The following is a 27,697-nucleotide window of genomic DNA, read 5'->3' as shown; positions in this document are numbered from 1 at the left end:
TCATTTGGCGTTTGGTCCGACCGGTAGAAGCAGGACGGAAAGGGACAGAAATTTCAACCCGAGAAGCTGTCACCGCAATGGCATGTTTTACCTCCGACAGCCAAGACCCTAGTGCGGGAATAGCTTCGTTCTCAACCCCATCGGCGGCCAACCTAAAACACTTGCCCCTTGCCCTAACCGTCATGCGACAGTTTCACCCTCACCTTAATTGCTCCGGCGCCTCCGGAAATGGCCAAGTGCGGTAGTGGTCCCGGTCTAGCCTCCTGACCGTTTGTTATCCTACTCCATCACAGCCATCCGCCTTCGATGCCTTGGACAACTTAAATACACCGTCATCACCACTCTTCGGTGGAAACATTTTCTTCTCCATCAGCAGGTCTTTCTTTACTTCCACCTCTATCACATTCCTTCCTTCGGGCTTCATCGATTGAAGTTCTCACTTTCGTTGCGCTGGGTCGCTCACTCTTTCAGTTTCAATCACTTCCATTCTCTAAACCAATTCTCTTTATTTCCAACTCTTTTCTAAACAAATCTCGTCAAAATGCGTCAGGCTCAGTCTTTGTCCCTCTTGACAGCTCTTCTGTCTGCCACGCGTGTGGCTGGACACGGTCACGTCACTAACGTTGTCGTCAACGGTGTTTACTACGAGGGCTTCGATATCAACAGCTTCCCCTACGAGTCCGATCCCCCTAAGGTGGCGGCTTGGACCACTCCTAACACTGGCAACGGTTTCATTTCCCCCAGCGACTACGGTACCGATGACATTATTTGCCACCAGAATGCCACCAACGCCCAGGCCCACATTGTTGTTGCGGCTGGTGACAAGATCAACATCCAGTGGACCGCGTGGCCCGATTCCCACCACGGTCCTGTCCTTGACTACCTCGCTCGCTGCGACGGTGAGTGTGAGACGGTTGATAAGACCACTCTTGAGTTTTTCAAGATCGACGGCGTCGGTCTCATCAGTGACACCGAAGTGCCCGGTACCTGGGGAGATGACCAGCTGATCGCCAACAACAACAGCTGGTTGGTCGAGATCCCCCCGACCATTGCTCCTGGCAACTATGTTCTTCGCCACGAGCTTATCGCTCTCCACAGCGCCGGCACTGAAGATGGTGCTCAGAACTACCCCCAGTGTTTCAACCTCCAGGTCACTGGCTCCGGTACTGACGAGCCCGCTGGTACCCTCGGCACCAAGCTCTACACTGAGGATGAGGCTGGTATCGTTGTGAACATCTACACCTCTCTGTCTTCCTATGCCGTCCCCGGCCCCACCCAGTACAGCGGCGCCGTCTCTGTCAGCCAATCCACTTCGGCCATTACCTCCACCGGAACTGCTGTTGTCGGTAGCGGCAGCGCTGTTGCCACCTCTGCCGCCGCGGCTACCACCAGCGCTGCTGCTTCTTCTGCCGCTGCTGCTACCACCGCTGCTGCCGTTACCAGCGCCAATGCCAACACTCAGATTGCCCAGCCCAGCAGCAGCTCTTCTTACTCCCAGATCGCCGTGCAGGTGCCCTCCTCCTGGACCACCCTTGTGACCGTCACTCCTCCCGCCGCCGCCGCCACCACCCCTGCTGCCGTCCCTGAGCCTCAGACCCCCTCTGCCAGCTCTGGAGCCACCACTACCAGCAGCAGCAGCGGCGCCGCCCAGTCTCTCTACGGCCAGTGCGGTGGTATCAACTGGACCGGAGCTACCTCTTGCGTTGAGGGCGCTACTTGCTACCAGTACAACCCTTACTACTACCAGTGCATCTCTGCCTAAGCAGGACGTTTACTTTCTCTATAGCTAGATTATCTAGAGTGTCTCAAATCAGATCTGCTGAACTTGTATATTAGTCTGAATACTCGGATATTGATTCATATTCTGCACTATGTTACTTTCACTTTCTCCATTTTCACCGGGAGTGAAGGTAGTACTTGGTCCATAAAAGTTCCTGGCTGTAGTCATGTGCTTTAGAGTATTACTCTTGCTAGCAGTGAATGTGTGCAGCTTGGTTGCGCTTAGTCGGCGAGGGGTAGTGTCTGCTGCAAGGTAAAAGACATCTCCCACGCAACGCAATACGGCCATCTCTTCATCTTACAGACTGTGGCTTCTCATCCCAACATCCTACAGCATTTTTAGTTATTCCAAAGGTTCTGAGCCTTACTCTCTCTGATAAAGAGTATCAGATAGACGTTCTATCACGACCAATAGACGGCTCCACAGTACTTTGATCACTTCCAGTAAGTATACAACTACTCAAACTTTCACAACTTGCCCCGACTGTATCCCCACCGTCTCGAACAAATCCTCACACTCCAATGCATGAAGAAGAATTTCAGTTGCATTTCTGACAGAGGTCATCAGATTGATATTCAAGTACATCAAACAGATTTGTTGAAAGCGATTATCTTCACAAGTGAGTACCCATCCACCTTGGTCTTTGAAGAATGACCTCGCCTTTATCCTCAACATCCTAAACAAAACCTCACGCTCCGACGCCTAAAGAAAGAAGACAAGCACATTACTGACACAGAGTATCAGGCAGAGATTCACACCAACCAAAGAACATCTTGACAGCAGTTATACCTACAAGTAAGGAAGCATCTGTCCACGAATTTCATAAATCACCTTACGTGCGTCCCTGAAGCCCTGAGTAAATTCTCACGTTCCTAACGCATAAGAAATAAGGACGATGCATGCAGAAAACTATCAGACCAGACAGCACAGCTAACAGTACATCTCACAGAAGATCCGCATAAAGCACAAACCACGAGCGTACGCCCAAGGCCCAACCATTACGCCCGAAAGTCCGCAAACGAGCCCCATCCCAAACGGCAAACAGTCTAAAAAATGGACGCGAACACTCAGGCCCTCGACGCCCCAAAAGATTACATCTCGAGCCTGCCCAGCAAGAATGTCCGGGCGATGCTGCTCGTGGCGCTCAACGTCTGGTTTCACTTGCCCGCGGCGATGCTCGCAGGTTTGACTGGAGTTGTGAACCAGCTTCACAATGCGTCTCTAATCCTGGACGACATACAAGACCAATCTCCCATGCGCCGGGGTCAGGCGGCTACCCATGTGGTCTTCGGCGTAGGCCAGTCCACCAACACCGCGACGTTCATGATTGTCGAAACTTTCAGGAAGGTCGATCTGTTGATTCGTGAACAGGATCAGGCTCAGGCCCAGACTGAGGCTCAGAACGAAATCATAACTCCTCCCATCACCTCGTACCCCTGCTCCATTGAAGCTCAATCCCACCAGGCCCAGGAGATAATGCATACAGGCCTTAAATCCCTGTTCACCGGCCAGTCTTGGGATCTCCATTGGAAGAATCAGAACTATTGCCCAACTCGCGAGCAGTACCTGGAGATGGTCGCCGGCAAGACCGGAGCGCTGTTTCAGTTGATGTCGAGACTGATGTTCTGCCTCGCCGGCTCGGGAGCCGCCCTCCTTCCTGCTAACCAACACCCGCAGGAGGAGCAGAAGTCGCTGGTAGAGAATTTCGATCGCTTCATGCACGACCTCGGACTATACTTTCAGGTCCGCGACGACTACCGTAATCTCAAGGATACATCCTATACCGCCCAGAAAGGCTTTTGTGAGGACCTTGACGAAGGCAAGTTTAGCTATCCTGTGGTCATGTGTTGTGAGATGAACTACGTGTTCAAGAGGCCCCTTTTGGAGCTTTTTGGTCGGCTGAAGTACAGGACGGGTGGTATGGAATATGAGGACAAGATGAAGGTCTTGGCCATGTTGGATAAGTCCGGCGCGATGAAAGCCACGGAAGTCGCCATCAAAGCGTGGGAAGAAAAGTTGATGGAGATGGTCACAGATCTTGAAAAAGCGTTTGGTTCTACTAATCCTGCCTTGAGGGAGATCCTGATGAAGTTGGCCGCTTAGACGTTGACTTGGATTCATACCTCTGGTTAGATCTTCTGCTTTGGGAATCCGGTGGTTGGTTTTAGGGGAGGTGGAGCATAGTGTTTAGGCTGTGGGTGTGGGCTCGGTGGGGGCTCGGTGGGGGCTCGGTGTTTGTATTTTGTTGGATTACTACATTACTTTCTTTTATTTCCCTTCCATACGATGAACTTTCTTGTTCTTTATTACCGATCTAGTTATCCTATCAGGATGCAAATTGAAAAGAACTGGTTTTACTTAAAGATTCCTCCGATAGTGACATTGGTAACTTGAAAGTCCAATTTGTCATGAGTAAGTTGTACAACAATCCGACTCACAAGAAAGTAAGGTAACCTAAAGATAGATGCCTATATCTTAATGATATGATCGCTTCGTTGCACAACTTCGGCCTTTATCCAAGATGATCCCGTTACTTTCCGCCTGCTGTGTAATTTTATATTGACTAGTAGTACTAGTGGTATCTATGCAAAATACAATGCACAAAAGAAACTTATTATTATTAGGTACTGTTGTTCTATGGAAACCCTCAATAATGCTTATCAAATTTCCGTACCGATAACTAACAATCGAGCACTGGACTCAATAGAGAGGCAGTAAACTCCGTGGGTGGATGATGCTAAGCGGTGAGCGGCCGTTGGAGAAGGACGTCAGGATGAACCCCCCATCCGGTATCCGGAACCAAACCCCACAAACCTAGGAAGGCACCACTGCCCTCCCTATCAAACACCTCCACCCCCAAGCTTATTGTCTCTTCATTCTCCTCTTAACTTACCCATGACCATTCCAAGACCATTTCCTGCAAGCCTTTCCTAAGCACAAGCAAAATGCTCAAGTGGCCCCGCATCCAATTCTACGAACTGGGTGACCAATCCTGGCTCCCAGGCTGGCTGCACCAACACGAGCAGTTCACGCTCACGCAGCTCTGGCACCTGTCCATCCCCGGATGGAGCCACGGCAGCCTAGCCACCCAGGCCTGCACCGTCATCCGTGAGTATCTGCCAGATGTGTCGTCGTACCTGTTCGTTGACCTCTGCGCCGGCGCCGGCGGGCCCACCCCGTTGCTCGAACGGGAACTCAATCGAACCCTCGAGCAGACCAACGGCAGCGACAGCAGCGCTCGGCCGGTCCAATTCCTGCTCACCGACCTTTTTCCTCATCTTGAGGCCTGGAAGGGCATCACCAAGAAGCAGCCCAACATCTCCTACATTTCTTCCGCCGTGGATGCGCGGGATGCCCCGCGCTACACCCCCAAAGATCGTAAGGAGTGTCGCATCTTCAACATCTGTTTCCACCACTTCAAGGATGAGGATGCCCAAGGGATCTTGCAGAATGCGGTCGAGGAGGCGGATGCGTTTGTGTATGCCAATTCAGCCCATTTCTTCATCTTTTGTTTGTACTGGGGAACATGTACTGACAACAAAAAGGATCTTCGAAATCACCGCTCGGGACCTCTGGACGTGCCTGTGCTCCCCGCTGATTTTCTTCTTCACGTACCTCGTGACGCTGCGCTGGTACTGGTGGTCGCCCGTGCATCTGTTCTTTACGTATGTGGTGCCGGTGACAGCGCTGGCATTGTGGGTTGATGGGCTCATCTCATGTCTGCGGACGCGGACGCCTGAGGAGATCTCGGCGCTGTTGCAGCGGCAGGAGGTGGTGGATGTGTCCGGGTGGAAGTTTGCCAGTGGAAGCCGGGCAGTGCAGTGGCCCTTTATCACCTTGCATTATTATGTGGGCGTTAAGGCTACTCATTTGTAGGTTGGATGGGTCGAAAGGGAATGAGAATCCATGATGGTAGATTGGGTTGGCCTCAAACGGCAGGTTCTTTCTTTCTCTTTCTTCTTTCTTGTTTTTCTTTTTTTCTTTATTCTATTTCTAATTTATTTTGTCTGTTGCTCTGTTTGCTAGTAATGCACCTCGAGCTGGCTCAGTGGTCACACGTAGTGAATGTGGCTAGCTTGTAGTTCGCAAGAGTCTTTTTACGCAGCAAGCCCAAAACAAGGGTACTTAAGAAAACACCAGTAAGGAAGACACGGGAAAAGAACAAATAAAGAGAGAATAAATGTGAATCACATCCAGTCTGTTGAATTGTAATACAGCACCCTACTTCCCAAGGTGTATATTACAGCAAGGTACTGTACTGTAAATAAACAGTTGGGAATCCCCCTGCACAGGGCGGAAAAGCGGAAACCAGGCTGGTGGTCCAAGTGTCCCTCCCTCCCGCTCCGGGTCCGGCCGTCCCCCCATCATGCCATTGCCATCCGTCCATCCCTCCCATCTCTCCATCCATCATACCACAACCATCCCAAACCACCAATCCATTTCACACATAAACCATGAAGATAATAATCATAGGCGCCGGTCTCGGCGGCCTCACCACCGCCATTGCCTGCACCCAGCAAAACCTCGACGTCCTCGTCCTCGAGAAGTCCCCCCACCTGCAGACCGCCGGCGCGGGTATCCAGATCCCGCCTAACGGCACGCGCGTCATGCGCGATCTGGGCCTTCTTCCCAAGCTTCTAACCGAAGGAGGGGCTAAAGTCCTCGAGCACGTGGATTTCCGGCGCTACGCGTCGGGCGACCTCCTCCGGTCTATGCCCTTCGGGGAGGGGATTGTGAGGGAGTTCGGGGCGCCGTGGTTGATCATCCATCGAGCGGATTATCATCGCGTGCTGTATGAGGAGGCTGTCCGGCTCGGGGTGGAAGTCAGGCTGGGGGTGGAGATGGAGGGGGTGGATTTTGAGGGTCCCGCTGTGCTGTTGGCGGGTGGGGAGCGGGTGCCCGGGGATGTTGTTCTGGGGGCTGATGGTTTGTTTTTCTTCCTTTCTTTCTTGTAGGTCTTACTCCAGGTAGAAGAGGGTTTGCTGACGGTGGTGTTGCTAGGGCTCTGGTCTCAGGTTCGGGAGTGGGTCGTCGGTGGGGATGGAGTGATGCCTCAGGAGACTGGGGATCTGGCGTATAGGGCGGTGATTCCGAGGTCGGAGCTTGAGGCTCTCCGGGCTGAGAAGGTGGAGGAGCTGTGTCGGCGCGTGGCGGTTACGAGCTACCTCGGGCCGGGGAAGCACACTATCTTCTACCCGGTAAGGGGCGGGAGGGAGTTCAATCTGGTCTTGCTGCGGCCGGATGATTTGCCGTCGGGGAAGAGGAGGGAGGAGGCCGGGGTGCAGGAGATGCGTGAGAGTTATGCGGGGTGGGATCCTACGTACGCCTCCATTTCTTCTGTGCGGGGTGGATTGAGGATTGGGTTATAGTCGAAGCATCCGCTGACAAGCTGCTAGACTGGAAAAGCTTCTGTCACGAGTCACCTCGGTCTACAAGTGGAAGCTGAACCAGCTGCCAGAGCTGCCTACATGGACGAAGGTTTGAGTCTTTTGATGGCTATTGTGCAGGTCGCTGACCGGAGTACAGGGTCGAGTGGCTCTTCTCGGCGACGCCTGTCATCCTACCCTGCCTTATCAAGCCCAAGGAGCGGCGATGACTGTTGAAGATGGAGCCGTGATCGGTAGACTTCTCGGGCTCTTGCAGAGTCATCTATCGCAATCCAGATCCGAGGCGAAAGAGATGTCCACCGCAGACAGCATTGCGTCGATCCTGAAGCTTTACGAACGACTCCGAAAAGGACGTACAACACGCAATGTGCGGGCTGCGCGCATCAACCGGTTCCTCCTCCATTTCGCAGACGGGGTTGTCCAAAGGCTCCGCGACTTCTTTCTGGGGTATATGGGCGTCACGCGCGAGAGCGACTGGAGTTGGCTCTTCTCTTTCTCAATGAGACAGACGTTGGGCCTGGATGTGATTCGGGACTGCGAGGCTGCGTTTGAGGATTGGGTGTCCAAGGATTGACTGGCGTAGAATATTGAAGTATTACGGTACAACACCATTTCGTGTCGAAATAAGTCTATACAAGGCTGACTACAATCTATTCAGACTTCTTACCTACGGTAGCCTCCGGCGTCAAGCATGTCTGTATTAGTGCAGCTACAACCACCAATGAGTCTCAGGCTCACCAAGGCAATCATCGAAGCACAGCCTCATAATTCTTATCCTTGACGTGGATAACGAACCCACACCAAGAGTTATATTCAGGCCGAGACCTCAGTTCCTGGAAGGTTCATACCAACAAGAATAGCATACTCTTGCACTCCGGAAAAAAGTCTGGCTCCCCACACGACGAGTAGCAGGTGACGACAAAGCACTAGCCCCAGCATATGACCGTTCCTTTAAACCATTATGCGGAACAAAGACAATGTGCTTATATCCGGCAGTTAATGGTGAACTGGTTTTATCGAATGGTTTTCCAAGACTATCATTCATAAGTGCCTTACAAATTTTCAGTCACTCGGAAATGTGACAAAGTCTATTCTGCTTGGAGACACCATTTCCCTGCAACGCAGATTGACGGGTCCCCGACGCAGCCTGCCGCGTCCTCGTCTTCCTGCTCTACCGCTAATTACGCGTGGTATCCTGGAAGCGAAGAACAAAAGGAATCTTCCAAGCCACCAACGGCGTACCGAGGATTCAACTCTTCGAACAAATATTGTACAGTCTCGAAAAGAAGCGAAAGGGCCGGCATGTCCGAGTGAAGGCCCTAGAGGTGGCTTTGAGTCCGATGCGCCTGGGCCTACGTCAACTGTTCCGTAGGGACCGGGCTCATTTTTGTTTTCAGTCATATTACACAAAGCTATCCAAACCTTCAACAATCGGGACGATGGCGCATCTGGGAGCGCGTCAGACTGAAGCACAAACTTCGGCCGTAAATCTGAAGGTGGCCGGTTCAAGCCCGGCTCGTCCCATTCTCCTTTTTTTTTCTTTTTCGCTGTAATGTGGGTCTTCGAAAGTGGGTCCGCCGTGATTCTTGTATGCTTGGGTAGATCATCATCCCACTGCAACATCTCGCCGGTACCAGTTTCAACCCCAAACGATGAACTGACATGTGGAGAGAGATAAATTATTATTGGTACACACCCACGGGATTGTGAAGGAGAGTGTGCTGTTGACCTGGGGCAGAAACCCACCATGAAATTGATAGCGTAGAGGTTCTGTAAATTGACATAGATATATAATTTGCCGAACTGTGCAATAGGCTCTTCCCATTGGCATAGTTATGAGGGTACACATTATCTACAATATAGACCAGCCAGCAGGTTGCAGATGACAGGATTCAGTATCCATCGGCGCAGAAGACCGGCTGGTTCAGTGTCTTGATATTCTTTTGCCTGACCGGTGTAACCTTAATGGTCGGCGTTCCCGAGTAATCTATCCACGTAATCCAACGCGGTAACCAGATTGCTTCGCATGTTCATAACCGTCAACAATCACCAAGGCTTAAGAGATCGTTCCATATTGCCCGCCTCTGGATGCCTCTGATGCTCACAGTAACGCTCTCATCGATTGTGTCCTTGGTTGGGTTCCTGGGAGGATTTCAGAGCATCGAGCAACTGGATGTCCTCGAGCCCGTGCTGAAGAAGAGCGCGATCCTAAGGTTGGTCTTGTGCCTGACTACAACTTTCATTACTTACGACCACCGCTGCTTGGGCAAGATTGACTCATCGGCGGGTTTGAGCATAGAGGATTGATTCCTGGCTCCAAGTCTGAGCTGCAGGACTTGTGCAACTTCCTGGACGAGAAGGCTATTCGCCTGACGCCGTTATTGGACGAGAGTCGTTTCTCCTTTGACATCGCCAAGGATGCCCTCAATTACCCTTACGGTGGCAAGCACATGGCCAAGGTCGTGCTCACGATCTATTATCGTCTGAATCCTCATACTTCTCATACACGAATACTTTCCCACAAAACAGACATTATCTTCCGGTTCGAAAAGGCGACCATGCGCAACTCAACTGTGCAGGAGAGTTTTGGGCGTAAAGCTTTAGCAGTCCTCTACAGGGGAATGTCAGTGTTGGTTAATACAGCCAGCCACAGCGTGTGAAGTGTTCTACGAGGCAAACTCACCCACAAATCCTTCAGCTAGTGATATCAATCAAGAAATCATGACTTTTTACTCCAACAACCGTTTTAGGTGTTCTGGCATCGGTTCGCTGTAAGCGACAGGTCTTTTGAGCCTTGGAATCTGTTTCCTCATGAGTTATAACTTGAGATCTGCGAAATAACTAAGCTGGCGCATCTCTGCCACTGGATGTATATCGTCAACCTTCTAGTACGGTGGATGCTTTTCTTAACGCAAGCCGAAAGACCGTTGAATCAATGCATTTCTTACACTAAACCTGTCATTTGAAATACTTACTGAGGCTGATGGGCTTAGAGAATCTTTCTCTCTATCACGATAGTTGTCTACAGCATTGTGAATGACCTGGTATACCAGCTTCACAAGATTTGATACACCGATGGTGGGTCAAAAATACCTTCTACACGCAAACAATTGCTGCCAAAAGAAAAACAAGAACCAAAGACAAAAAAAACAAAAAACAATTATCAATGCTTTGGAAGCAAATTCAATATGGGATCAAATCGATTTACTAAGAGATGTAAATCGAATGAGGACGGAAGTTTATTTGAAATCATCGCTCAAAAGGTCTTGAGGTCAACGGTGAAGACAGGAAGAAAATAATAAACCATCAAGGACCGACAAGTAGCTCTCAGGTGTCTTCACCCGAACTTTCTGGCTGTAGCAGCGGAATGAAACTCTGCTGTAGCTGTTGCTGCTGTTGCTGCTTTAGATGGTAGAGCTGATGGGTGTGATATTGTCGCTCTATGTCCTGCTGCTCTAAGCCCTGCTGGTACTGCTGGTAGAGCTGGTGGGTATGATGCTGCTGCTCTGAACCCTGCTGCTGCTGCTGCTTCTGCTGGTACTGCTGGTGAGATTGGTGAAGGTGATCCTGCTGCTGCTCCTCTATGCCCTGCTGCTCCAAGCCCCGCTGTTCTAAAGCCTGCTGCTCCTTCAGCAGGTACTGCTGGTAAGCCTGGCGGAGGTGGCCCTCCTCCGCTAAAGCCTGCTGCTGCCTCTGCTGCTTTTTCAGCTTGTACTCCTGGTGTAGGTGGCTGAGGTGGCGCTCCTGCTCCAAAGCCAGCTGCTGCTGCTGCTGCTGCTGCTGCACACCCTCCTCCAGCCCACCCTGCTGCGAACCCGGCCCACTCCACCCCTCCATCTCCTCCACCCCCTGCAATAGCATCAACATTTGCATCTCCTGCCACGCCTCGCGCAACTGCGCCCCCTCCGCACTCATCTCACTCCGCAGCCACCACCCCGTCCCACAAGCCGGACACCCGAACGCCAGCGCGCGGCCGGCCACCGCCTCCCGCTCAAACATCCCGTCCAGGCAGCTATCGTGCCAGACGCTGTGCCCACACGCCGCCATCGGACACCTCCAGAACCGCGTGTCCGCGCACATGTGCTCGTGCTCCCCGCACAGCCCGCAGACCACGGCCGCGGGCGTGTCGCTGATATAGGCCCAGCTGATGCGGGCTTCGCTTCGTTGGCGGGCGCGGTGCGAGAGGGTGGCGAGGTGGGTTAGGTTTGGGTGGATGGGGGTGTCCATTCTTTCTTCTGGAGTTCTCGTTTTGGAGAAGGGAACTCTGGGTTTAGGGCAGTTAGTCAGTTAGGCTGTTTGGTTTTGGGGGTTTTTGTGAGCCTTGGGAGCTTACAGTACGGTACTGTTGTGGGTTGGATTCTGGCATGGGAGATTGTGGTGGTGGTTTTATATGCTGCAATATCAAGGCTGGGAGAGGAAGGTGCCGTCGTGAACTGGTGGTTGTCAGTGGTGGAAGGTTGTGCTTGGGCGTCGTGGTGTGGGTTGGGTGGAGGTTTTCGCTGTGGTTCGTTGTTGGTGGGTTGCTGGTCGGTGTGTTTCTTTCTGTTCTGGGTGGGATATGGCTGGGAGGTTCTTCTTTCGTCTTTGATGATTCAGAGCCTTGGTTCTTGTTTGGTAATTTGTTTCAGGAATGTGTTATTGCGCTTGCCTGGTGAATACGTGGCAGTGAAGTGAGGCTTGGTGGACTTCATCTCACGGGCGTGTTGGAACATCTTGATATTGATAAATCTTGGGAAGAGGTCATGTAGAACAATTCAGTCGTGTTCTTGGTACCTGGCTGATATCAACTAAGCTATCTACATGTAACATTTCTTTCGTATATCACTATTGCTTGAATATACTGGAAGTCCCCAGGGATCTTCTATACACAAAGGCGAGATGTTTTCAAGCAGAAATCATCTACTATGTGAAAAAAATCTCAAAGGAATGATTAGCCAGCTATCGAGTATTTTACTAGCTATTTATTAGCGTATCGGGTAACCCATCCAGTAGTCTATCCAGTAGTCTATCTAGTAGTCTATCTAGTAGCCGGCTTAGCAAGTTACCTGTATCTCCCTCATGACAAACATTTCGCTCTAGGGCTCTCCCTAGAAGTACAAGCATCCCGCTTGTTACGGCAACTCCCTGCTTATAACTGTTTTGGTCACATACAAATTCTCAATAGCAGCGTATAGTAGTTATAAAAACAAATATAGCAAACTATCACTAGTACTTTGTATCTTGTAACCAGACCAACCAAACGAGTAGAAGTCTCTCGATCAAGGTAAGCTTCGGGAGTCATAATTCAATCACACATCATCTTCACCCTCCAAAGCATCGCTCCACCCCCCACCACCCGGACTATTGACCTCCATCAACTCCCCGGCCTCCAACGCCAACGCCGCCTTCCCCCCTAACGACAGCTTCTCATGCCCCGTCCTCCCCTCATTCCACCTATACACAAAATTCGTCCCCACAGACCCCTCCCCGCCACCCTCCATCCCATACGGCGCAAACACCCGGCGATCACTGAGAATACTGAACCGCAAGGGCACCCGCGCCTCAATCAGCCTCGTAGCGCCGTCCCCGCCGCGGAACTTCCCCCTTCCACCCGTGCCGCGGTTCACCGCATGTCTCCGCACGATCACCGGGGTGCGCTTCTCCACGACCTCGGCGTCTGTGATCTTGGTATTCGTCGAGTGGCACTGAATGGCGCTCTCGCCGTGCCAGGCGGGACCGGCGCCGCACCCGCCGCCCACAGTCTCCCCGTAGTTCCAGCCGGGGGTGATCGTCCCGGTGACGGGATCCTTGCCGCCGAGTCCCCAGCCGAAGCTGTTGGCGCAGCCGGAGAAGGCGGCGCACCGGCCAAAAGCGCGGAGGATGGTGTCGATGACGCGCTGGCTAGCCAGGGTGCTGCCGCAGATGGCGACGGAGGCGCTGGGGCGGAGGATCGACCCCCGCGGGATGCGGATGTCGATGGGCGCCAGACAGCCGTCGTTCAAGGGGATGTCCTCGTCGATGAGGCAGCGCGTCGTGTAGATGACGGCCGAGTGTGTGATGGAGATCGGGCAGTTGTAGTTGCCCCAGCTCTGCGGGCCGGTGCCCGCGAAGTCGTAAATAGCTCCGCCCGTGGTTGGGTCGATCGTGATGGTCACCTGAATGCGGGTGCCGTCGTCGAAGTGGTCGACTGCCGTCAGCGGGGCGGGGTGCTGGGCGCTCAGGGTGCGGAAGAAGTGGCGCACCGCGGCTTCAGCGTTGGATTGGATCCCGTGCATGTAACTGTGGACGGTGGGGAGAGAGAATTGGTCGCAGAGGTTCTGGAGGAGGAGGATACCGCGTTGATTGGACGCGATCTGGGCTTGAAGGTCAGAGATGTTGTCGTTGATCCGCCGGCTAGGGCTGCAGCCTGGGCAGTCGCCGGCAGCTTCAAACGCTGCTCTGACTGCGTCTTCGAGGAAGACGCCGTTGTCCACGATCTTGAGGGATTGCACGTTTAGCCCTTCTTCCCAGAGCTCCTTGGAGTCGGGCATCATGGCTGTGATTCCCTTGCCTCCGATGTCGGTGTGGTGGCCTCGTGAGGCAACGTAGAATGCTAGGGTCTCGTTCGTGCCGTTGAAGACTGGGCTGATAACCGTGAGATCTGGGAGGTGAGTGCCGCCGCATTCTGGATGGTTGGTAAGAAGAACATCGCCCGGTCGAAGCTTGCCTTCCCAGAGACGGTGCTGGTATTGGATCGCGTATTGCATGCTTCCAAGGTGGATGGGAATGTGAGGAGCATTAGCTACAAGCTTGCCATCTGGAGAGAATATGGCACAGGAGAAATCTAAGCGTTCTTTGATGCTGGTGGAAATAGAGGTCCGCTGTAGTGTGTTACCCATCTGCTCGGCGATTGCCATAAAGCGATGGGAGAAGATGGAGAGCTGGATCGGATTTGTGATCTGAGATTCTGCCCAAGAGCTTTCATCTGGCTTGCGGTCGATTGCCTCGAGAACGATGTGCTCCGGAAGAATGTAGGCCTCCCAGTCTGGTTCCACGAAAATGGTCTGTGTTGCGTCAATAATAATCGCTGGGCCTTCTAGGACGGTGAAATGACCAATGGCCTCCAAAGTGTAGTAAGGGATATCCTGCCACGATGTCTCGAGGAAGACTCTCTGCAGACCTAGTGATTTGGCTTCTTTCCGCTGGATCTTCGCCTCGTCTAGAGCCTTGAAAGGCGACGCTGAATTCGCTTGCCATCCCTCCACTCCACCAGTCCCACGTACTTGCAACGCGTCGACAATCACGGGCCGATCTAATGCGAATGCGAATTCGCGGCGATGTGTCTTTTGAAACGCGGTACCGTAATCCTCATTCGCCGGCTTGGAAATGGTCAGATTAGTGTCAGTCCCCTGATACCTCAAGCTCAAAGATTCATCAAAGCGCACTGACTCGACCCTCGCCCCTTGAGATATCAGTTCATTCTTGACTTTATCTTTCAAGGCAGCGAATCGAGCGTTGAGATTGGGAAGGATTGATGGATCAAAAGTGGCGACAGACGGTTCGATGGCCTCTGCCTGCAACTCTGTCTTCGAAATGCCGACCGCAGATAGGATCGACGAGTACTTGTGGATCAGAATGCGCCTGATACCCAGCCGACTAGCAATCGAACAGGCGTGCTGGCCGCCTGCGCCCCCAAAACTCACAAGATTATGGTGCTCGGGATGAAAGCCGCGAGCCTCGGTGGCATTTCGTATCGGACGGCTCATGGTTTCGTTCGCAACATTCAAAAAGCCAAGTGCCGTTTCTTCCGGACTCAGAGTCTGTCCCGTTTGCTGGTTGATTTCCCGGGTGATCTCTTCAAACTTGCGAGCCGTGACTTCATAGTCAAGCGGCTGGTCTGCGTTCGGTCCGAAGATTGAGGGGAAAGAGGACAGCACCAATCTCCCTAAAAAGAGGTTCGCGTCTGTGACAGTCAAAGGTCCCCCTTTGCGGTAGCACGCAGGACCTGGATGTGCCCCTGCACTCTCGGGACCTACCACAAACAGCCCATTTCGGGCGAAGAGAATCGATCCTCCTCCAGCAGCCACTGTAGCGATGTTCAACATTGGGATAGTTATAAGGCGGCCGGCTATCGTCGTCTCACTGAGGTAGTCATAAGCTCCATCATACCGTGAGACATCAGTACTGGTCCCTCCCATGTCGAAACCGATTATGGGAGTGGGATTGCTAGGATCGAAGCATGTCTTCGCTATCCCAACGACTCCGCCAGCGGGACCACTAAGGAGGGCTTCGTTTCCTCGAAACTTCCGGGATGACCGCAGTCCTCCATCTGAGCACATAAAATCAACCCGTTGTGGTAGAACAGAAAACCCATCTTCGAAGCCGGTGACATATCGTTGAACAATTGGGAACAGAAACGCTTCAGAGCACACCGAGTTACTTCGGCGGAGATACTTGATGGCAGGGCTGACTTCAGCTGATGTGGTGACATATTTGAAGCCAACATCGCGGGCCAAGGTGGCTGTTGTCTCCTCGTGCTCCGGATGGAGATATGAGTGCATGAACGCGATCGCTACAGAATCATACCCCTCTGCCTTCAGCTCGCGCAGGGTCTCGCGGACCGCTTCGACATCTAGGGGCTGAATCACCCGGACAATTTCGCCACTAGCCGTTCGGACCAGAGCAGGGTCGGAAATATCCCTTGAAATGTCCAGCGGGAACGGATTGAGATCATAGTCCTCGATTGTGATTCTCTCGTTGACCTCTACGGCCTTGTGGTGAAGCGGCGTAGCCTTCCGGACGTTGAGATCGAAGAGCCTCGGTCGAGTCTGGTCTCCGATGGTGCACACATCTCGAAAGCCCTGGGTGGCCACGAAAGCAAATATCTCACCTTTTCCCTCTAAAAGTGCGTTGGTGGCGATCGTAGTACCGATGCGACAAGATGCTATCCTTGAGCCGTCTAATTTGGCTGATTTGGGAATGCTACGTCCCTCAATAGTTTCTAGGGCGCGCCGGATGGCCTCGGTCGGGGCATCGCGATAGTTGGTTGGATCTTCGGAGAGTAGCTTGAATACAAGATCTGGCTGGCCTGCAACTTGGACCAGAACATCGCAGAATGTACCACCGCGATCTGAACGCATTGGTTAGCTTTCTGACTTGAGCCATACACAGGACTGAAACATTGTATTCGCACCAATCGCAATGTTGATGTCGGGGGAGTGCATGATGACGTGGTAAATATCAACGGTGGTATCGCGCAACTTCTCTTTCGAGAAGAGAATTGGCCGGAGCTATCATCAGCAGAGATGTCGCTTTTCGTTCTTCTGAGTTAAGTACTCATGCACTTCTCATTGTGCCTTTCATGACTCGAGTCGGGGTAGTTTCGGGAGAACTCCGATCAGCAGCAAATGACACCATCCGCCCGCTTGATAGCGACAGGCGTTATCTCCCCACTCATCTACCATATCGCTTCCTCCCACGAGGCTGACCTTCCATCTCCACATCGGCAACATGCCGTCTAAAATTACCAAAAAAAGTCGTCCCTGTTCAAGTGCCCGATTTCGCCTGCTTCGCTCTCCCTCAACAGACCCCGCCAGCTTCAACATTCACAATGCGAGCAACTCCCACCCCGCGTGCGATCGCTGTCGAGGAATGAAGAAGAGATGTGATAGGTCGCGTCCCGATTGTGCTTCATGCCTTCACGCCGGTCGGAAATGCTCGTACCCCGGTGGGCGAGATGAGGTGGAAGCGCTGCAGGCCCGGCTGAAAGAGTTGACACAACATGTCGAAGAGCTTGAAGCAATTCAAACTCCGCAGGTTGGCCTGGCGCAACGCCTGATCAAGCCTCATGGGCCGATTGCAAGTCCAACTGTGCTGATTGAGGCGTTCCTGCACCATGTTTACCGGGCGTATCCTTTCCTCGATAAGGAGTGGATTTTGCGAGCGGCAGCGGACGTACCCAATGATGGACCTGAGGACGATGCAATGGTGAGTTCGAGCGGACTTTTCATGCCTCCGTGCACGAGGCGGCGTTAACGCAAGAACGCAGATTTTGTACATGGTAATGGCGATCGGCCATACAAGCCTTGAGCGATCAGGAAAGGCCCCAAGTGCAGGGACTGCCGGCTTTACGATCGCATATGCCGAGATTATGCAGCGATGCACCATGAGTGAAAGCATTCACTCGATTCAAATCCTGATTCTCTTGGCTCTATACTCGCTTTTCGATCCACAAGGCCCGTCCACTTGGACAATTGTGGGCATCGTCACCCGCCAAGCCGTGAGCCTGGGCCTCAGTCGACCGGGGTTGTGGGAGGACGGCTTGACCCCACAGGCCATCCAGCTCCGTCGCCGCCTATTCTGGAGCATCTTCGTGCTAGACCGGATGATGGCGGTGTCTGTCGGCCAGTCCCCGGGCCTCACAGTCGAGGACGCCATGATTCCTTTGCCAACTATCACGGTTGAAGAATTCGCCACCCCAGAGAGGGCAGAGGTGGCCGCCATGCTGCAGGTCAGTCGACATGTTATCGAGCTGCGCCAACTAGAGGCACGAATTCTCTCCACAGTCCATCTGACGGGCGGACGCTTACCCGAGGAGAAAGCTCCCTTCGATTGCAGCATGATCACAGCCAAACTACGGTTGGAAATCGAAAACTGGTATAGCCAAGGTTGCCTGATTTCCCAACCGGAGCTTGATAATGTGCGCGTACATGATACCATGGGTTGGTTGAATGCGCGATACTATCATCTGCTTCTGCTGCTGTATTATCCATGTCGATTTAATGCTCGTTCGGACGCCAGTGGGGCCTTCCGTATCAGATCCCTGCTGGAGCTGGTAAGGAAGTTTCTCCAGTACAATCGAGTTCTTCTTAGTAGCCGACAATTGCCGTTGAACCGAATCACGCTAAACCGGCTGGGACCAGCCTGTTTGGTTTTGCTGCATTGCTTTGCGTCGGACGCAGACTTGGCCGATCCTATCCGAATCGAAGCTCGAGTCTGTATAGATATTCTGGGGAGCTTCCCGCCACAGTGGCGACAGGCCCATCATTTGGTGGGTTTGATGCGAAAGCTTGAAGAAAGCATTGCAGGGCATGCTATGGGTATCAATTATGATAGCGTGCAGTCATTACGGCTGGAGATGTTATCCTTGCTGGGCGACACCCTAGGCCGGGCCAATTGTTACCAGGATGTCGTTGGCTGGGAAGAACCAACGGGCTTCAGCTTCGCTCGGGTGGAGGGGCAGTCCCCAAAATTTGCGCCATTCTTATCTCGTTTGAACGAGCCAGACGCTGTCTGTTCTTTCTTCTAACTCTTCGTGGCTAGAACACTGTCGGCCCCGCTCCGAAGACGGGCGCTACTGCAGTTCCTGATCAGGCAATTTATGTCGGATTGCACCATCTGCAAGATGTATGTTATCAGTAGATGTTGCTCCATGCGATATGTATAAAGTCACGTCCAATACACGCTGGAATGAAGAAATGCAGTATGTCGCAATTTCATGATGTCGTCGATTGACACAAACTCAGGGAAACAGCCTCCCACGGCTGTCACAGAACTTCCGCCGTCGCGGCGACGATGGGCGCTCCTCCACTGGCACGAGCCCAATACATCCAAAGAAGAGAAATGGCTTATCTTCAAATTGGACTGGTTCTTATTGAGCTATAGCTGCCTGTGTTTCTTCATCAAACAGCTTGACGGCAACAATGTGACAAATGCCTATGCGTCCGGAATGGCTAGCGATCTGCACTTCGGCCCGGGAAACGAACTCAGTTGGATGAATACCTATTTCAACGCCGGCGTCATCATCGGCGGACCGTTCTCGAACCTGATTCTCACCGGTGTGCGCCCGCGCTTCTGGCTCCCGTTCTGTCTCTTCGCGTGGTCCCTTTTCGTGCTCTTCCTGTTCAAATGCAACACGGCCCACGAATTCTACGCGCTCCGCTTCTGTATCGGCCTGTTCGAGTCCGCAGCGTGGCCCGGCATTCAATACGTGCTAGGATGCTGGTACACGAAGTCGGAGATGGCACGCCGGAGTGGCCTATTTGTCATGTCCGGGGTGCTGGGTCAGATGTTCTCCGGGTATCTGCAAGCGGGTCTGTATCGTGGAATGGATGGGAAGGGAGGGATGCCTGCGTGGCGATGGCTCTTCATTTTCGACTTCGTTCTGGCGGTACCGGTCGCAGCCTACGGGCTGGTCTTCTACCCGGATACCCCCGAGACGACGCAGGCCTTTTATCTGAGCGACTGGGAGCGCAAGCGCGCGATTGAGCGGATTGCAGACGACGGGCGGACTCCACTCAGCCAGCGTCGACTTCTGGACTGGAGCGTGATCCGGCGGGTGCTGGGAAGCTGGCAGCTTTACGTCTTCTCGCTGGCGTATTGTCTTTGGACGTTGACATGCGGATCGTATGTGATGCAGTATTTTACCCTGTGGCTGAAGTCCACGGGTCATTACTCAGTGCCGCAGATCAACTCCCTTCCGACTTGCATGGGCGCGATCAACTTCGTCTTCATGGTGGCGACCGGGTATCTTGTGGATTTCTTTGGTGAGAGAGGGCGCGGGCCGGTGTGCTTTGCAGTCGGATGTTTGTTGACCTTCTGCTTTGCGGTGCTGACAGCGTGGGATGTATCAGAGCAGTTCAAGATGGCGATGTTCATTCTGAGCGGCTGTTATGGGTGTTATACCCCTCTGTTAGCGGGCTGGGTCAATTCCGTCTGCGGCGGAGATCAGCAACTGCGCGCTTTCGTTTTGGCGTTTATGGTCTCGTTGGGCCAGGCTGTGGTCATACCTTTCCAGCAGTTTCAATTTCCCAGCAGTCAGGCGCCTGAGTTCAAGAGGACGCATGGGTGGGCCAGTGGGCTGGCGTTTGTGGTTGCTCTGACGCTGTGGACGGGAGTTGGCATAGATACAGTGCAGCGGGTGGTTCAGCGGAGGAAGAAGACCGGAAGCATCACGTAATCCTCTTAGTGCTATTAATGAGACCATCCTTATAAGAACTCGAGACTTACCCACCTTCTCTCATGACTCTGTTCTTAGACATTCCTTTCTTGAGAACATGGTAGAGTACGTTACCGTGAATGAAGCCGACCTTGCCTACCGCCTGGTCGGTCCCAAGGACGCTCCCTTGATCATCACTCTACACGGTGGTCGTGGATTCGGTCAGTTGCATTGTGTCATACCCACACACATACCTCCAGCTGATACGCAAACTAGGAGACCACACCTCCGACTTCAAAGCATACTCCCCTCTCTCTCAGGATAACCTCCGTATTCTTTCATTCGACTATCGTGGACATGGCCAGAGTTCGCGCACCAAACCGTATACTTTCCAGCAACTAGTAAACGACATAGAAGCCCTTCGACGTCACTTTGCAGGGCCAGACACGCCGTGCATCATCTGCGGCGGCAGCTTTGGTGGTTTCCTAGCTCTGCAATACTCTATTGAGTACCCCGATAAAGTGTCTCATTTGGTCCTGAGAGGGACGGCTGCCTCTCACCATCGTAAGTGACTCCAACCACGCGTTTCCCTTCACCAGCACTTCCCCTTCAATACTGCAGAGAAGCACAAATGCTGAACACCTTGCCATTCCTTTCTGGGTTACTACACAGACGAAGAACAAGCCATTCAAACCCTTCAAGCCCGTCTTCATCGAGCTCCCGGGATGAGCATTAACATGCTCCGTGAAAAGATCTTCGGTCACTTTAACAGTGACACCGAGTTCCGGCTCGTGATGCACGCTGCCGCACCGCTCTATCGAGAGGAGTTTGATCCTGATCTTGCTCTGCAGCAGAATCTCGCTACGGTGTTCAATGCCGAATCGCATAGTATGATCCAATTCTCCATCACTCTGCTGCACGGTAAACGCGGTGGCTGACACGTCCCTTAGATGATCTTTACGCCGCACCAGAGAAGTTCTTCGACTATCGAGATCGGCTCCATCGGATAGGTGCGAGGACTCTAGTCATCGTTGGGGACAAAGACTGGATTTGTCCGCCGGCGCAATCGGAGATTATTGTGGAGGGGATCCCAGGAGCTAAATTGGCCGTTGTGGCTGGCGCAAATCATAGCGTGCATTTGGAGAAGAACGAGATCGTTTTGGAGATCATTCGGGGGCATTTAGCTCAGAACTAGGACGGTCAGCGGGATGATACTGCGCAGCTTGGTTAGCCAGTTTCAATCTTCATCAAGATCTAAGAAATACCACCATAATTGATCTTTGTCAATGTTATCTATATAGGTGAGGTGAGTAAAGGCCCATGTTTTGGTGACACTATGCCATGACTCACAAAATATGTCATCAATCTCAAGCTCTCTCAAGCTCATCTTTACCTCACTACATCTGCACAAGGGAAGGCTCCCAATATCAACCATATATGTTACATGTTGTATTGTGCTGTTGTGGAAACGTCGGAGAAAGGGATATCCAGGGGCCCCGATAAGTGGTGCGCGGGGGCCAAAGATGCTATTTCCAGTCAAGCCTTCATCTTTCGAATGACTCCGTACAATATGACTAGATCTTCCAGTAGATGACAAGCAATGCGCAATATGTGCTAGTATGTTGGCGGCCACAGGCAATCGAACCGACCGTGGACCCTGGACCTGTGAGCGAACGGCCCGGTAGCCAAAATTTACTCGAACCAGGGATTAACTAAAAGGCTGCAATATCATGATTCTGATAACTACTGTCACCTAAAATTGATTGGTAAGCGGGTTTAGTTAACTAAATACTAGGTGACTACCCCGCGTTCCTTCGAGAACAAACCCATTACCTTCTTGAGATGGAATCGACAATAGGTAGGTAGGCAAAAATCGAAAACCAGAATCAGCCATAACAATAGTAAGATCCGATTCTCCCATCAAATAGAAACAGAAATGCCGTATCATGACTACAACCCCCCATCATCTTCGTATTTCGGCAAGAGCTCCTCACTAGGATCCAACAGCTGCTCGATATCCGTTACATCCCTGCCATCAACCTCCTCCAACCCCTTCTCAACCCTTTGCCGCATCCAGCCAGGAAAATCCAGCACCTCAGAAATCTCCTCGGCGCTGAGAGCACGATAGCTGACCACGTTGCGATCGTGACCGAAGTTCCGCCACACTCCGTCCATACCCAGATGAGAGAAGCCCAGCGGGTCCTGTGGTAAGGCGCGCAGAGTGGATAATAAGATAGAGTTGTTTGCGCAGGCGGGTGCTTCGGCGGTGTTTGGCTGTGGTTCGGGCTGTATGTTATAGGAGGTATAAGTTTTGTTGTGGATTTTGAATTGAAAGAGGAGGAGTTGGGATTGAGAGGGTGCATACCATGTGTTTCGCTGCTTCTTCGCATTTTACTTGCATTATGAGTTTCCTTTGTTATTTTAGGAGGGATAGGGGAAACGAGTTGTTCTTGTTGTTGAACTATAATGGACGTCGGAGCCTAGACAAGAAATGTCTTTCTGTTGGGGATAGATGATGGGGCAATCCTACGACTTTAACTGTACACAGGACAGTGAGAATATAGACAGCAGATATATTTCTCCCAGGGGGGAGAAGGTGTTCTCTACAGTACACGGAGCCACGCTAGTCGTAAGGTCCATGTGAAACCTAAGACAGGAATGGTAAAAGCAGAGATACCGGTTTAGTATAGTTGTAAGTCAGACCACTGCAGCTGCCTATCCAGCAGCCCCAAACTTATCCGCCAGGGTCCTTCGGTTGAGAGTCGGGTAGACCCGAATAACATGACTCCGATTGGTTCTAGTAACCTACTACAGTACCTGTTAGGCTTAGGGAATGGCTTTGCTTTTTCACTTTCGTTATCCTATCGGCTTAGTCTAACAGGGATGAGACTTGCTTTGACAAACAAGGGTACATAGCTTATGTTGCAAGTGCGACAAAAACCAGCATTGTCGGACACGTCTTTCCATCCGGTGTTCCGCGATGAGTGTAAATGATATCGAAGGTCTCATTACTAAGCATCAACGGGCTGATAACAACGTCCGATTGCGATCTTGAAAAGCTATCAGGACAAGACTTGTTCTCGAAAGCAGAGTATACAAAGTCGTTAATCGCATACACCTTGCGAGATTACTTGAATTTACGTCAACTAACCAGGTGCATCCATCTGCCAACGCCTTATACTAATCTAGCCAAAAACAGGATCTGATATGCCTTCTGCGTGAGGAAGGCACCACGCTTTCTCAACGTTAACCAAATTATCTATGTGTCTGTCAATCATCTCACTGCTAGAATGTGCCGTTCTACCATCTCATAACCTGCAGTTCCATAACTCCTGGACACGTTGACGTCAGATCGATTTCAACCCAGGCTGTCTCACCATGGCCGCCACTTCGAACGGATCGACCAAAGGATCATTCTTGCTCACGAAGCCGAACTTCTGATAGACCGGCTGGCCGTCGGTGCTCGCGTCGATATAGATGTGCGCATTCTCCTCATCGCCCACCTCGCACCCCCATTCAAGCAACAACCGTGCCGCGCCCCGTTTCCGGTAGTCGCTGTGCGTCGCTAGCATATCAAGATCTGGTGGTCGCGTGAGCACCGTCAGTCCCCCTCAACAATCCTCAACAAGATGCTCCGATCCTCCCGGGGTCAAACGTACAGAAATTCTTGGGAGCACCTGCGACAGCCATTGTCCGGTTGCTCTCCAAGTGGCCCAGAAATTTATCCATCAAGGCTGGGTCCATTTCGGGATGCCATGCGGGCCACCGTCGTCCACGCTCTTCGGCGGTCTCCAGTGACCATTTGGCGTACGCAACGATCCGGCCATTCTGCGCTGTGTCCACGACCTTGAGATACTTCGCGTTGGGTTTGTGGAGCATGTCGTGGCGGTTGGCTTCGTTCCACCACTGGCGCACCCCGGGGGTGTCCGGCCAGAGGAATAACATGGCGGGTGAGAAGGCATTGTACCACAGATCGGTGATCTCATTCAGGTCGTCGACTGTGGCGAACTCGAGTCGCAGAGGCGAGCCATCCTTCTGGGGGACACGAATCGTTCCGGCTGCTGTCATGGTGGTTGAAGAACTGCGAAGAAAAGTGGAGAGAACCGAACAGCTGGCTGGAGGGTGAGCAGATAGATAAGTGACTGGTTTAAGTTAAAATGAGGGGTTGAGTCATCGGTCATCGTAAGCTGCAATCGAGACTGACTGACTGAGACTAATTTTAGTCCCCCCGCCCCGCCCGGGCGGGCAAGCGTGGGAGGCGTTAGATCCATCATAGATGCGTCTGCAAGCCTTTAGCGGAGTTGCCCCGCTCTTATACTTCTTTCTTCACTTGTACCAACGAAAGGATTTGGTTTCCGACCGGACGAATTTGCCTGCTACGTACCATGGTGTAGTATTTGGAACTTGGAAGTTTGTTATTTGATGCGTGGCGTTGGCTGTCCTTGGAATGGCCACTCGCGATCCGTGTAAATGGAGAGAGAACGTGGGTCGGCCCGCAAATATTGAACGCGACTCTTTTCAATACTCAAGAACATCCAGGCCACAAGTCACCAACCGACTACGATGTCAGTCAGTGCTTAAGGCTCCGGACCCTGGTCCAACGTGGCTAATCTGAGCTCATCTCGTCTGTTGATTAGTCGATGGAGAAGCCAGCCTCAGCGCGACTGATCAGTCGTCAAATCAGATCCTGCTTGTTCCGAGTGAAGGCATATTTCAATGCTCCTTTGCCACGGTCGCTTTTTACAGAACTCTTCCTCTCCGCTGAACAGCAGGGTCCCACTTGATCATTAATCAGTGCCCATCTACACGAGGCATAAGGCGGATGATGCTGTGTGACAAGACAAAACCCACATTTCCGGCGAACATAAGCTTCATGAATGCGCCCTTGCTTCTTTCAAGGGGCTATACTGGTCATTCCGGGATCACAGAGCCTCTCTACTTTGCTAGGATAAGACTGTTGCCTACTTTTTTGTTGGCATCCATATCGCTCACGCGGCCCGTCATCGTTGTCTTGCAGTCACGGGGCATTCAAAACTTGATCCCATCCTGTCTTGAATCAGGATGAAGCAACAGGACGCTCCCTCGTCCCTATTATTATCAACCATTTCGACCTTCAGCGAAATGCTGTGGTAAATAAAAGTGTTCGATCCAGGCAGCTGCGTATACATGACTTCTGGATTCGAATACTGGAGGCACCATATTCTTTCCCCACTTGGTCAACAACGACCTACAATCGATGCGTTCACTTGAAAATGGAATATCATCATTGAGGTTGTGGCTGAGAGCTGGAAGCATTGTATTGCGACCAAGCCCAGAACCTAAGCACGTTGCGACAATAAGTGCATTTGACGGATGGCCATCGCGTGGTGCCGGGTGCTTCTGGCGCTACTCCTACATCTGCACAACCATCGCATGCTTTTCAATGCCTCAGAGTGATTCCTTGCACTAACTTGGATCTGCTTAGTGCGATCAGAGAGTTGTGCTGAATGCCCAGGCCCAGACCTATCAGAGCTGTGTCAGTCGGCAGATGGCTGGATTTGATTTGTGCGGAATGGAAGAAAATCGTTGATTAGTTCCAGACCTTCCGAGCGCTTGGCAGATTCTCGCCTGATCACGTTAACTTATTTTCTGAGAGTCTGACATGAAAACCCGTCGAACCTTTTGTGCGTGCCCGATGCGTGTCTTCCCAGTTCTCTTGCAGCGCGATTTGGCCAACCAATAGCCGATAGGAGAGAAAATGACGCACCAAGCGGGATGGAAGATGGAACCTTGAAGTGTGGCGGTGAGCGCGCTACGCGATGTTACCCTGAAGGAAAATGGGGAATTGTCCATGCTTTGTTATCAGTACGCGATACGTGGATCTGCAGGAGATATGCTAGAGAACCCGGCTGCTGTCATCTTGTCGGTGTGCCTGCCCGAGTTGCATGGCTGGGGAGGGGTGGCTGACTTTGGGCGCCACCACGAACTACCTAGTATTTGTTCGCGCGACTCTGTGTTGCAACACCACCAAAACTATACGGAACCGCCCTCATGGCCGACTTGTATTTGAGCGATACTCGTGGCTGTCTGCGACTTGAAATTAGGAATGAAGCTCGGAACCATGGCTCCAGTCAAACCCCACCACCAGTCACTGCTGTGATGCATCGTCGGTTCGATTCCGACCGCGGGCCGCGATGAGGGATATAACACAACCCAACCGGATCCTGAAATCCAGGCATGAACTAGGCTGCCTATGCGCTCTTTATTGTGAGGGATATAAACCCTTCTGCCCCGCGCTGGTTCAACCTGAATTTTGTTCGCCCCCAACGAACGAGTATCTTATACCAGTTGCCTTGTCTACAACATGGGTCGCTTCGCTCCTAGCATACCGGCCCCCCTGGGACTTATGCACTCTATACGAGGCAGCTCAACTTTGCCAGCGGTATATCCTGCTCATAGTATCCGACTGTACTCGCAGACTCGGAGCGACCAAGTGGCCGCGACTCGTTCCACCATAGCACAACTCCTGCGCCAAATAGACTCCAAACACACCGCCCAACAGTACCTCTCTTACTTCAGCACACCCACCTTCTCGTCCCGTCCGTTCGCCGTCATCAAAGTTGGCGGTGCTGTTCTCGCTGACCACCTCCCATCTCTTGCGTCTGCGATCGCCTTCCTAAGCCAAATTGGCCTCTACCCGATTCTCGTTCATGGCGCAGGGCCCCAGCTTAACACGCTGCTCTCTGCCACGGGGATCAAGTCAGAGTTCCATGATGGCATCCGCGTCACCGATGGACGTACCCTGGCGCTGGCCCGTACAGCTCTCCTCGAGGAGAACTTTAAGCTTGTTCAGGAGCTCGAGAGCATCGGTGTCTCTGCCCGGCCGTTGACCTCGGGTGTTTTTCAAGCTGAGTACCTTGATGCAAGCAAGTACGGTCACGTGGGCCGAGTCAACAAGGTTGAAGACTCGTCTATCCGGGCGGCGCTGCGCGCATCGTGCGTGCCGGTGCTGACCTGCATGGGAGAGACTTCCGATGGCCAGGTTCTCAATGTACATGCGGACCTGGCGGCATCTGCGCTGGCGCGGGTGCTGCGCCCGGAGAAGGTCGTGTACCTTTCCGAGACGGGTGGCTTGGTGAACGGAAGAACCGGAAGAAAAATGGACGTGATCAGCTTGGAGTGGCTGCGGAAGCAGGAGTGGACGCGTCTGGGGATGCGGTGGACAGTGAGGATGACGGCCGTGCAAAACTTGTTGGAGGGAAAGGAAGGGGAAGAGGCCAGGGTGTCAGTAGTACATCCTCGGGGGCTGTTAAAGGAGGTCTTTGCGGGCGAAGGCCATGGAGAAGGGACGGTGATCCGAAGGGCTAAGGCTAGGAAAGAAGCTGCTCCTGAGCCCGTGGCAAGAAGAAGCGAGTTGATGGTGGGCCTGGTTGATGGGCAGGCGGGACTGCAGCAGCAGGTTGCTATGGTCTGACCGGAAGACTTGCCCGTGCGGCGATTTTATTCTTGCCCTGGCGGTGTCGATGAGACTTTTCTTATCACAGTCGACTTACAGTACATACATTAATTAATTCCAAGGGATGCTCACTTCGGCACCCTGTGAGCCCGATACCGGGTCAACCTCGGCCTAGCCCTAAGCTGCAGAGTGCTAACAGC

General features: G+C 52.5%; 12 protein-coding genes and 1 non-coding gene across 13 annotated transcripts; 9 read left to right on the top strand and 4 right to left on the bottom strand.

The window, feature by feature from the left end:
* Window positions 1–211: 211 nt before the first annotated feature.
* Window positions 212–1,871, top strand: ASPACDRAFT_115972 (uncharacterized protein). The gene has a single exon (XM_020195949.1). The coding sequence runs from the start codon at window positions 542–544 to the stop codon at window positions 1,760–1,762; it is 1,221 nt and encodes a 406-aa protein (XP_020057664.1). The 5' UTR covers window positions 212–541; the 3' UTR covers window positions 1,763–1,871.
* Window positions 1,872–2,833: 962 nt separating this feature from the next.
* ASPACDRAFT_25678 (FPP/GGPP synthase family protein) lies at window positions 2,834–3,883 on the top strand (the record flags this gene model as incomplete). The annotated part of the gene is made up of 2 exons (XM_020199356.1): window positions 2,834–3,127; window positions 3,245–3,883. 2 exons carry the CDS (start codon window positions 2,834–2,836, stop codon window positions 3,881–3,883), a joined length of 933 nt encoding a protein of 310 aa, XP_020057663.1.
* Window positions 3,884–4,725: 842 nt separating this feature from the next.
* ASPACDRAFT_51221 (uncharacterized protein) lies at window positions 4,726–7,741 on the top strand (the record flags this gene model as incomplete). Its single annotated transcript, XM_020202449.1, has 5 exons — window positions 4,726–5,258; window positions 5,326–5,635; window positions 6,241–6,706; window positions 6,782–7,100; window positions 7,288–7,741. The coding sequence occupies 5 exons, from the start codon at window positions 4,726–4,728 to the stop codon at window positions 7,739–7,741; spliced, it is 2,082 nt and encodes a 693-aa protein (XP_020057662.1).
* An 859-nt stretch (window positions 7,742–8,600) lies between these two features.
* ASPACDRAFT_t122 lies at window positions 8,601–8,691 on the top strand. Its single transcript has one exon. It is a non-coding gene; the product is annotated as a tRNA-Phe (tRNA).
* A 564-nt stretch (window positions 8,692–9,255) lies between these two features.
* On the top strand, window positions 9,256–9,827 carry ASPACDRAFT_41582 (uncharacterized protein; the record flags this gene model as incomplete). The annotated part of the gene is made up of 2 exons (XM_020200962.1): window positions 9,256–9,380; window positions 9,467–9,827. 2 exons carry the CDS (start codon window positions 9,256–9,258, stop codon window positions 9,825–9,827), a joined length of 486 nt encoding a protein of 161 aa, XP_020057661.1.
* Window positions 9,828–10,494: 667 nt separating this feature from the next.
* Window positions 10,495–11,394, bottom strand: ASPACDRAFT_41581 (uncharacterized protein; the record flags this gene model as incomplete). The annotated part of the gene is made up of 1 exon (XM_020200961.1): window positions 10,495–11,394. The coding sequence occupies one exon, from the start codon at window positions 11,392–11,394 to the stop codon at window positions 10,495–10,497; it is 900 nt and encodes a 299-aa protein (XP_020057660.1).
* Window positions 11,395–12,455: 1,061 nt separating this feature from the next.
* On the bottom strand, window positions 12,456–16,349 carry ASPACDRAFT_41580 (uncharacterized protein; the record flags this gene model as incomplete). Its single annotated transcript, XM_020200960.1, has 2 exons — window positions 12,456–16,255; window positions 16,319–16,349. 2 exons carry the CDS (start codon window positions 16,347–16,349, stop codon window positions 12,456–12,458), a joined length of 3,831 nt encoding a protein of 1,276 aa, XP_020057659.1.
* Window positions 16,350–17,001: 652 nt separating this feature from the next.
* ASPACDRAFT_1898203 (fungal specific transcription factor domain-containing protein) lies at window positions 17,002–18,433 on the top strand (the record flags this gene model as incomplete). Its single annotated transcript, XM_020198736.2, has 2 exons — window positions 17,002–17,112; window positions 17,174–18,433. Exons 1-2 carry the CDS (start codon window positions 17,110–17,112, stop codon window positions 18,431–18,433), a joined length of 1,263 nt encoding a protein of 420 aa, XP_020057658.1. The 5' UTR covers window positions 17,002–17,109.
* A 119-nt stretch (window positions 18,434–18,552) lies between these two features.
* Window positions 18,553–20,135, top strand: ASPACDRAFT_115961 (uncharacterized protein). The gene has a single exon (XM_020195948.1). It carries the CDS (start codon window positions 18,623–18,625, stop codon window positions 20,081–20,083), a length of 1,461 nt encoding a protein of 486 aa, XP_020057657.1. The 5' UTR covers window positions 18,553–18,622; the 3' UTR covers window positions 20,084–20,135.
* A 45-nt stretch (window positions 20,136–20,180) lies between these two features.
* On the top strand, window positions 20,181–21,257 carry ASPACDRAFT_51218 (alpha/beta fold hydrolase; the record flags this gene model as incomplete). The annotated part of the gene is made up of 4 exons (XM_020202448.1): window positions 20,181–20,283; window positions 20,339–20,626; window positions 20,735–20,950; window positions 21,013–21,257. The coding sequence occupies 4 exons, from the start codon at window positions 20,181–20,183 to the stop codon at window positions 21,255–21,257; spliced, it is 852 nt and encodes a 283-aa protein (XP_020057656.1).
* Window positions 21,258–21,763: 506 nt separating this feature from the next.
* ASPACDRAFT_115958 (uncharacterized protein) lies at window positions 21,764–22,627 on the bottom strand. Its single transcript, XM_020195947.1, has 2 exons — window positions 22,428–22,627; window positions 21,764–22,336 (listed from the first exon to the last, which is right to left on the bottom strand). Exons 1-2 carry the CDS (start codon window positions 22,461–22,463, stop codon window positions 22,013–22,015), a joined length of 360 nt encoding a protein of 119 aa, XP_020057655.1. The 5' UTR covers window positions 22,464–22,627; the 3' UTR covers window positions 21,764–22,012.
* A 782-nt stretch (window positions 22,628–23,409) lies between these two features.
* ASPACDRAFT_51217 (uncharacterized protein) lies at window positions 23,410–24,130 on the bottom strand (the record flags this gene model as incomplete). Its single annotated transcript, XM_020202447.1, has 2 exons — window positions 23,410–23,642; window positions 23,722–24,130. The coding sequence occupies 2 exons, from the start codon at window positions 24,128–24,130 to the stop codon at window positions 23,410–23,412; spliced, it is 642 nt and encodes a 213-aa protein (XP_020057654.1).
* A 2,317-nt stretch (window positions 24,131–26,447) lies between these two features.
* On the top strand, window positions 26,448–27,515 carry ASPACDRAFT_26511 (uncharacterized protein; the record flags this gene model as incomplete). The annotated part of the gene is made up of 1 exon (XM_020199429.1): window positions 26,448–27,515. The coding sequence occupies one exon, from the start codon at window positions 26,448–26,450 to the stop codon at window positions 27,513–27,515; it is 1,068 nt and encodes a 355-aa protein (XP_020057653.1).
* Window positions 27,516–27,697: the final 182 nt, after the last annotated feature.

The sequence above is a fragment of the Aspergillus aculeatus genome, assembly GCF_001890905.1.
Source record: "Aspergillus aculeatus ATCC 16872 unplaced genomic scaffold ASPACscaffold_5, whole genome shotgun sequence".
In the NCBI taxonomy this organism is placed as follows: Eukaryota; Fungi; Ascomycota; class Eurotiomycetes; order Eurotiales; family Aspergillaceae; genus Aspergillus; species Aspergillus aculeatus.
The sequence above is the reverse complement of the archived record's forward strand: the minus strand, read 5'-3'. Positions and strand labels throughout refer to the sequence as shown.

Bases quoted from the DNA above. Each gene is read 5' to 3' on its own strand.
- ASPACDRAFT_115961 (XM_020195948.1), top strand. From the start codon at position 18,623: ATGATGTCGTCGATTGACACAAACTCAGGGAAACAGCCTCCCACGGCT.
- ASPACDRAFT_115972 (XM_020195949.1), top strand. From the start codon at position 542: ATGCGTCAGGCTCAGTCTTTGTCCCTCTTGACAGCTCTTCTGTCTGCC.
- ASPACDRAFT_115958 (XM_020195947.1), bottom strand. From the start codon at position 22,463: ATGCAAGTAAAATGCGAAGAAGCAGCGAAACACATG. The intron at 22,337-22,427 runs GTATGCACCCTC...CCCGAACCACAG, and splicing joins AAGAAGCAGCGAAACACATG to CCAAACACCGCCGAAGCACC.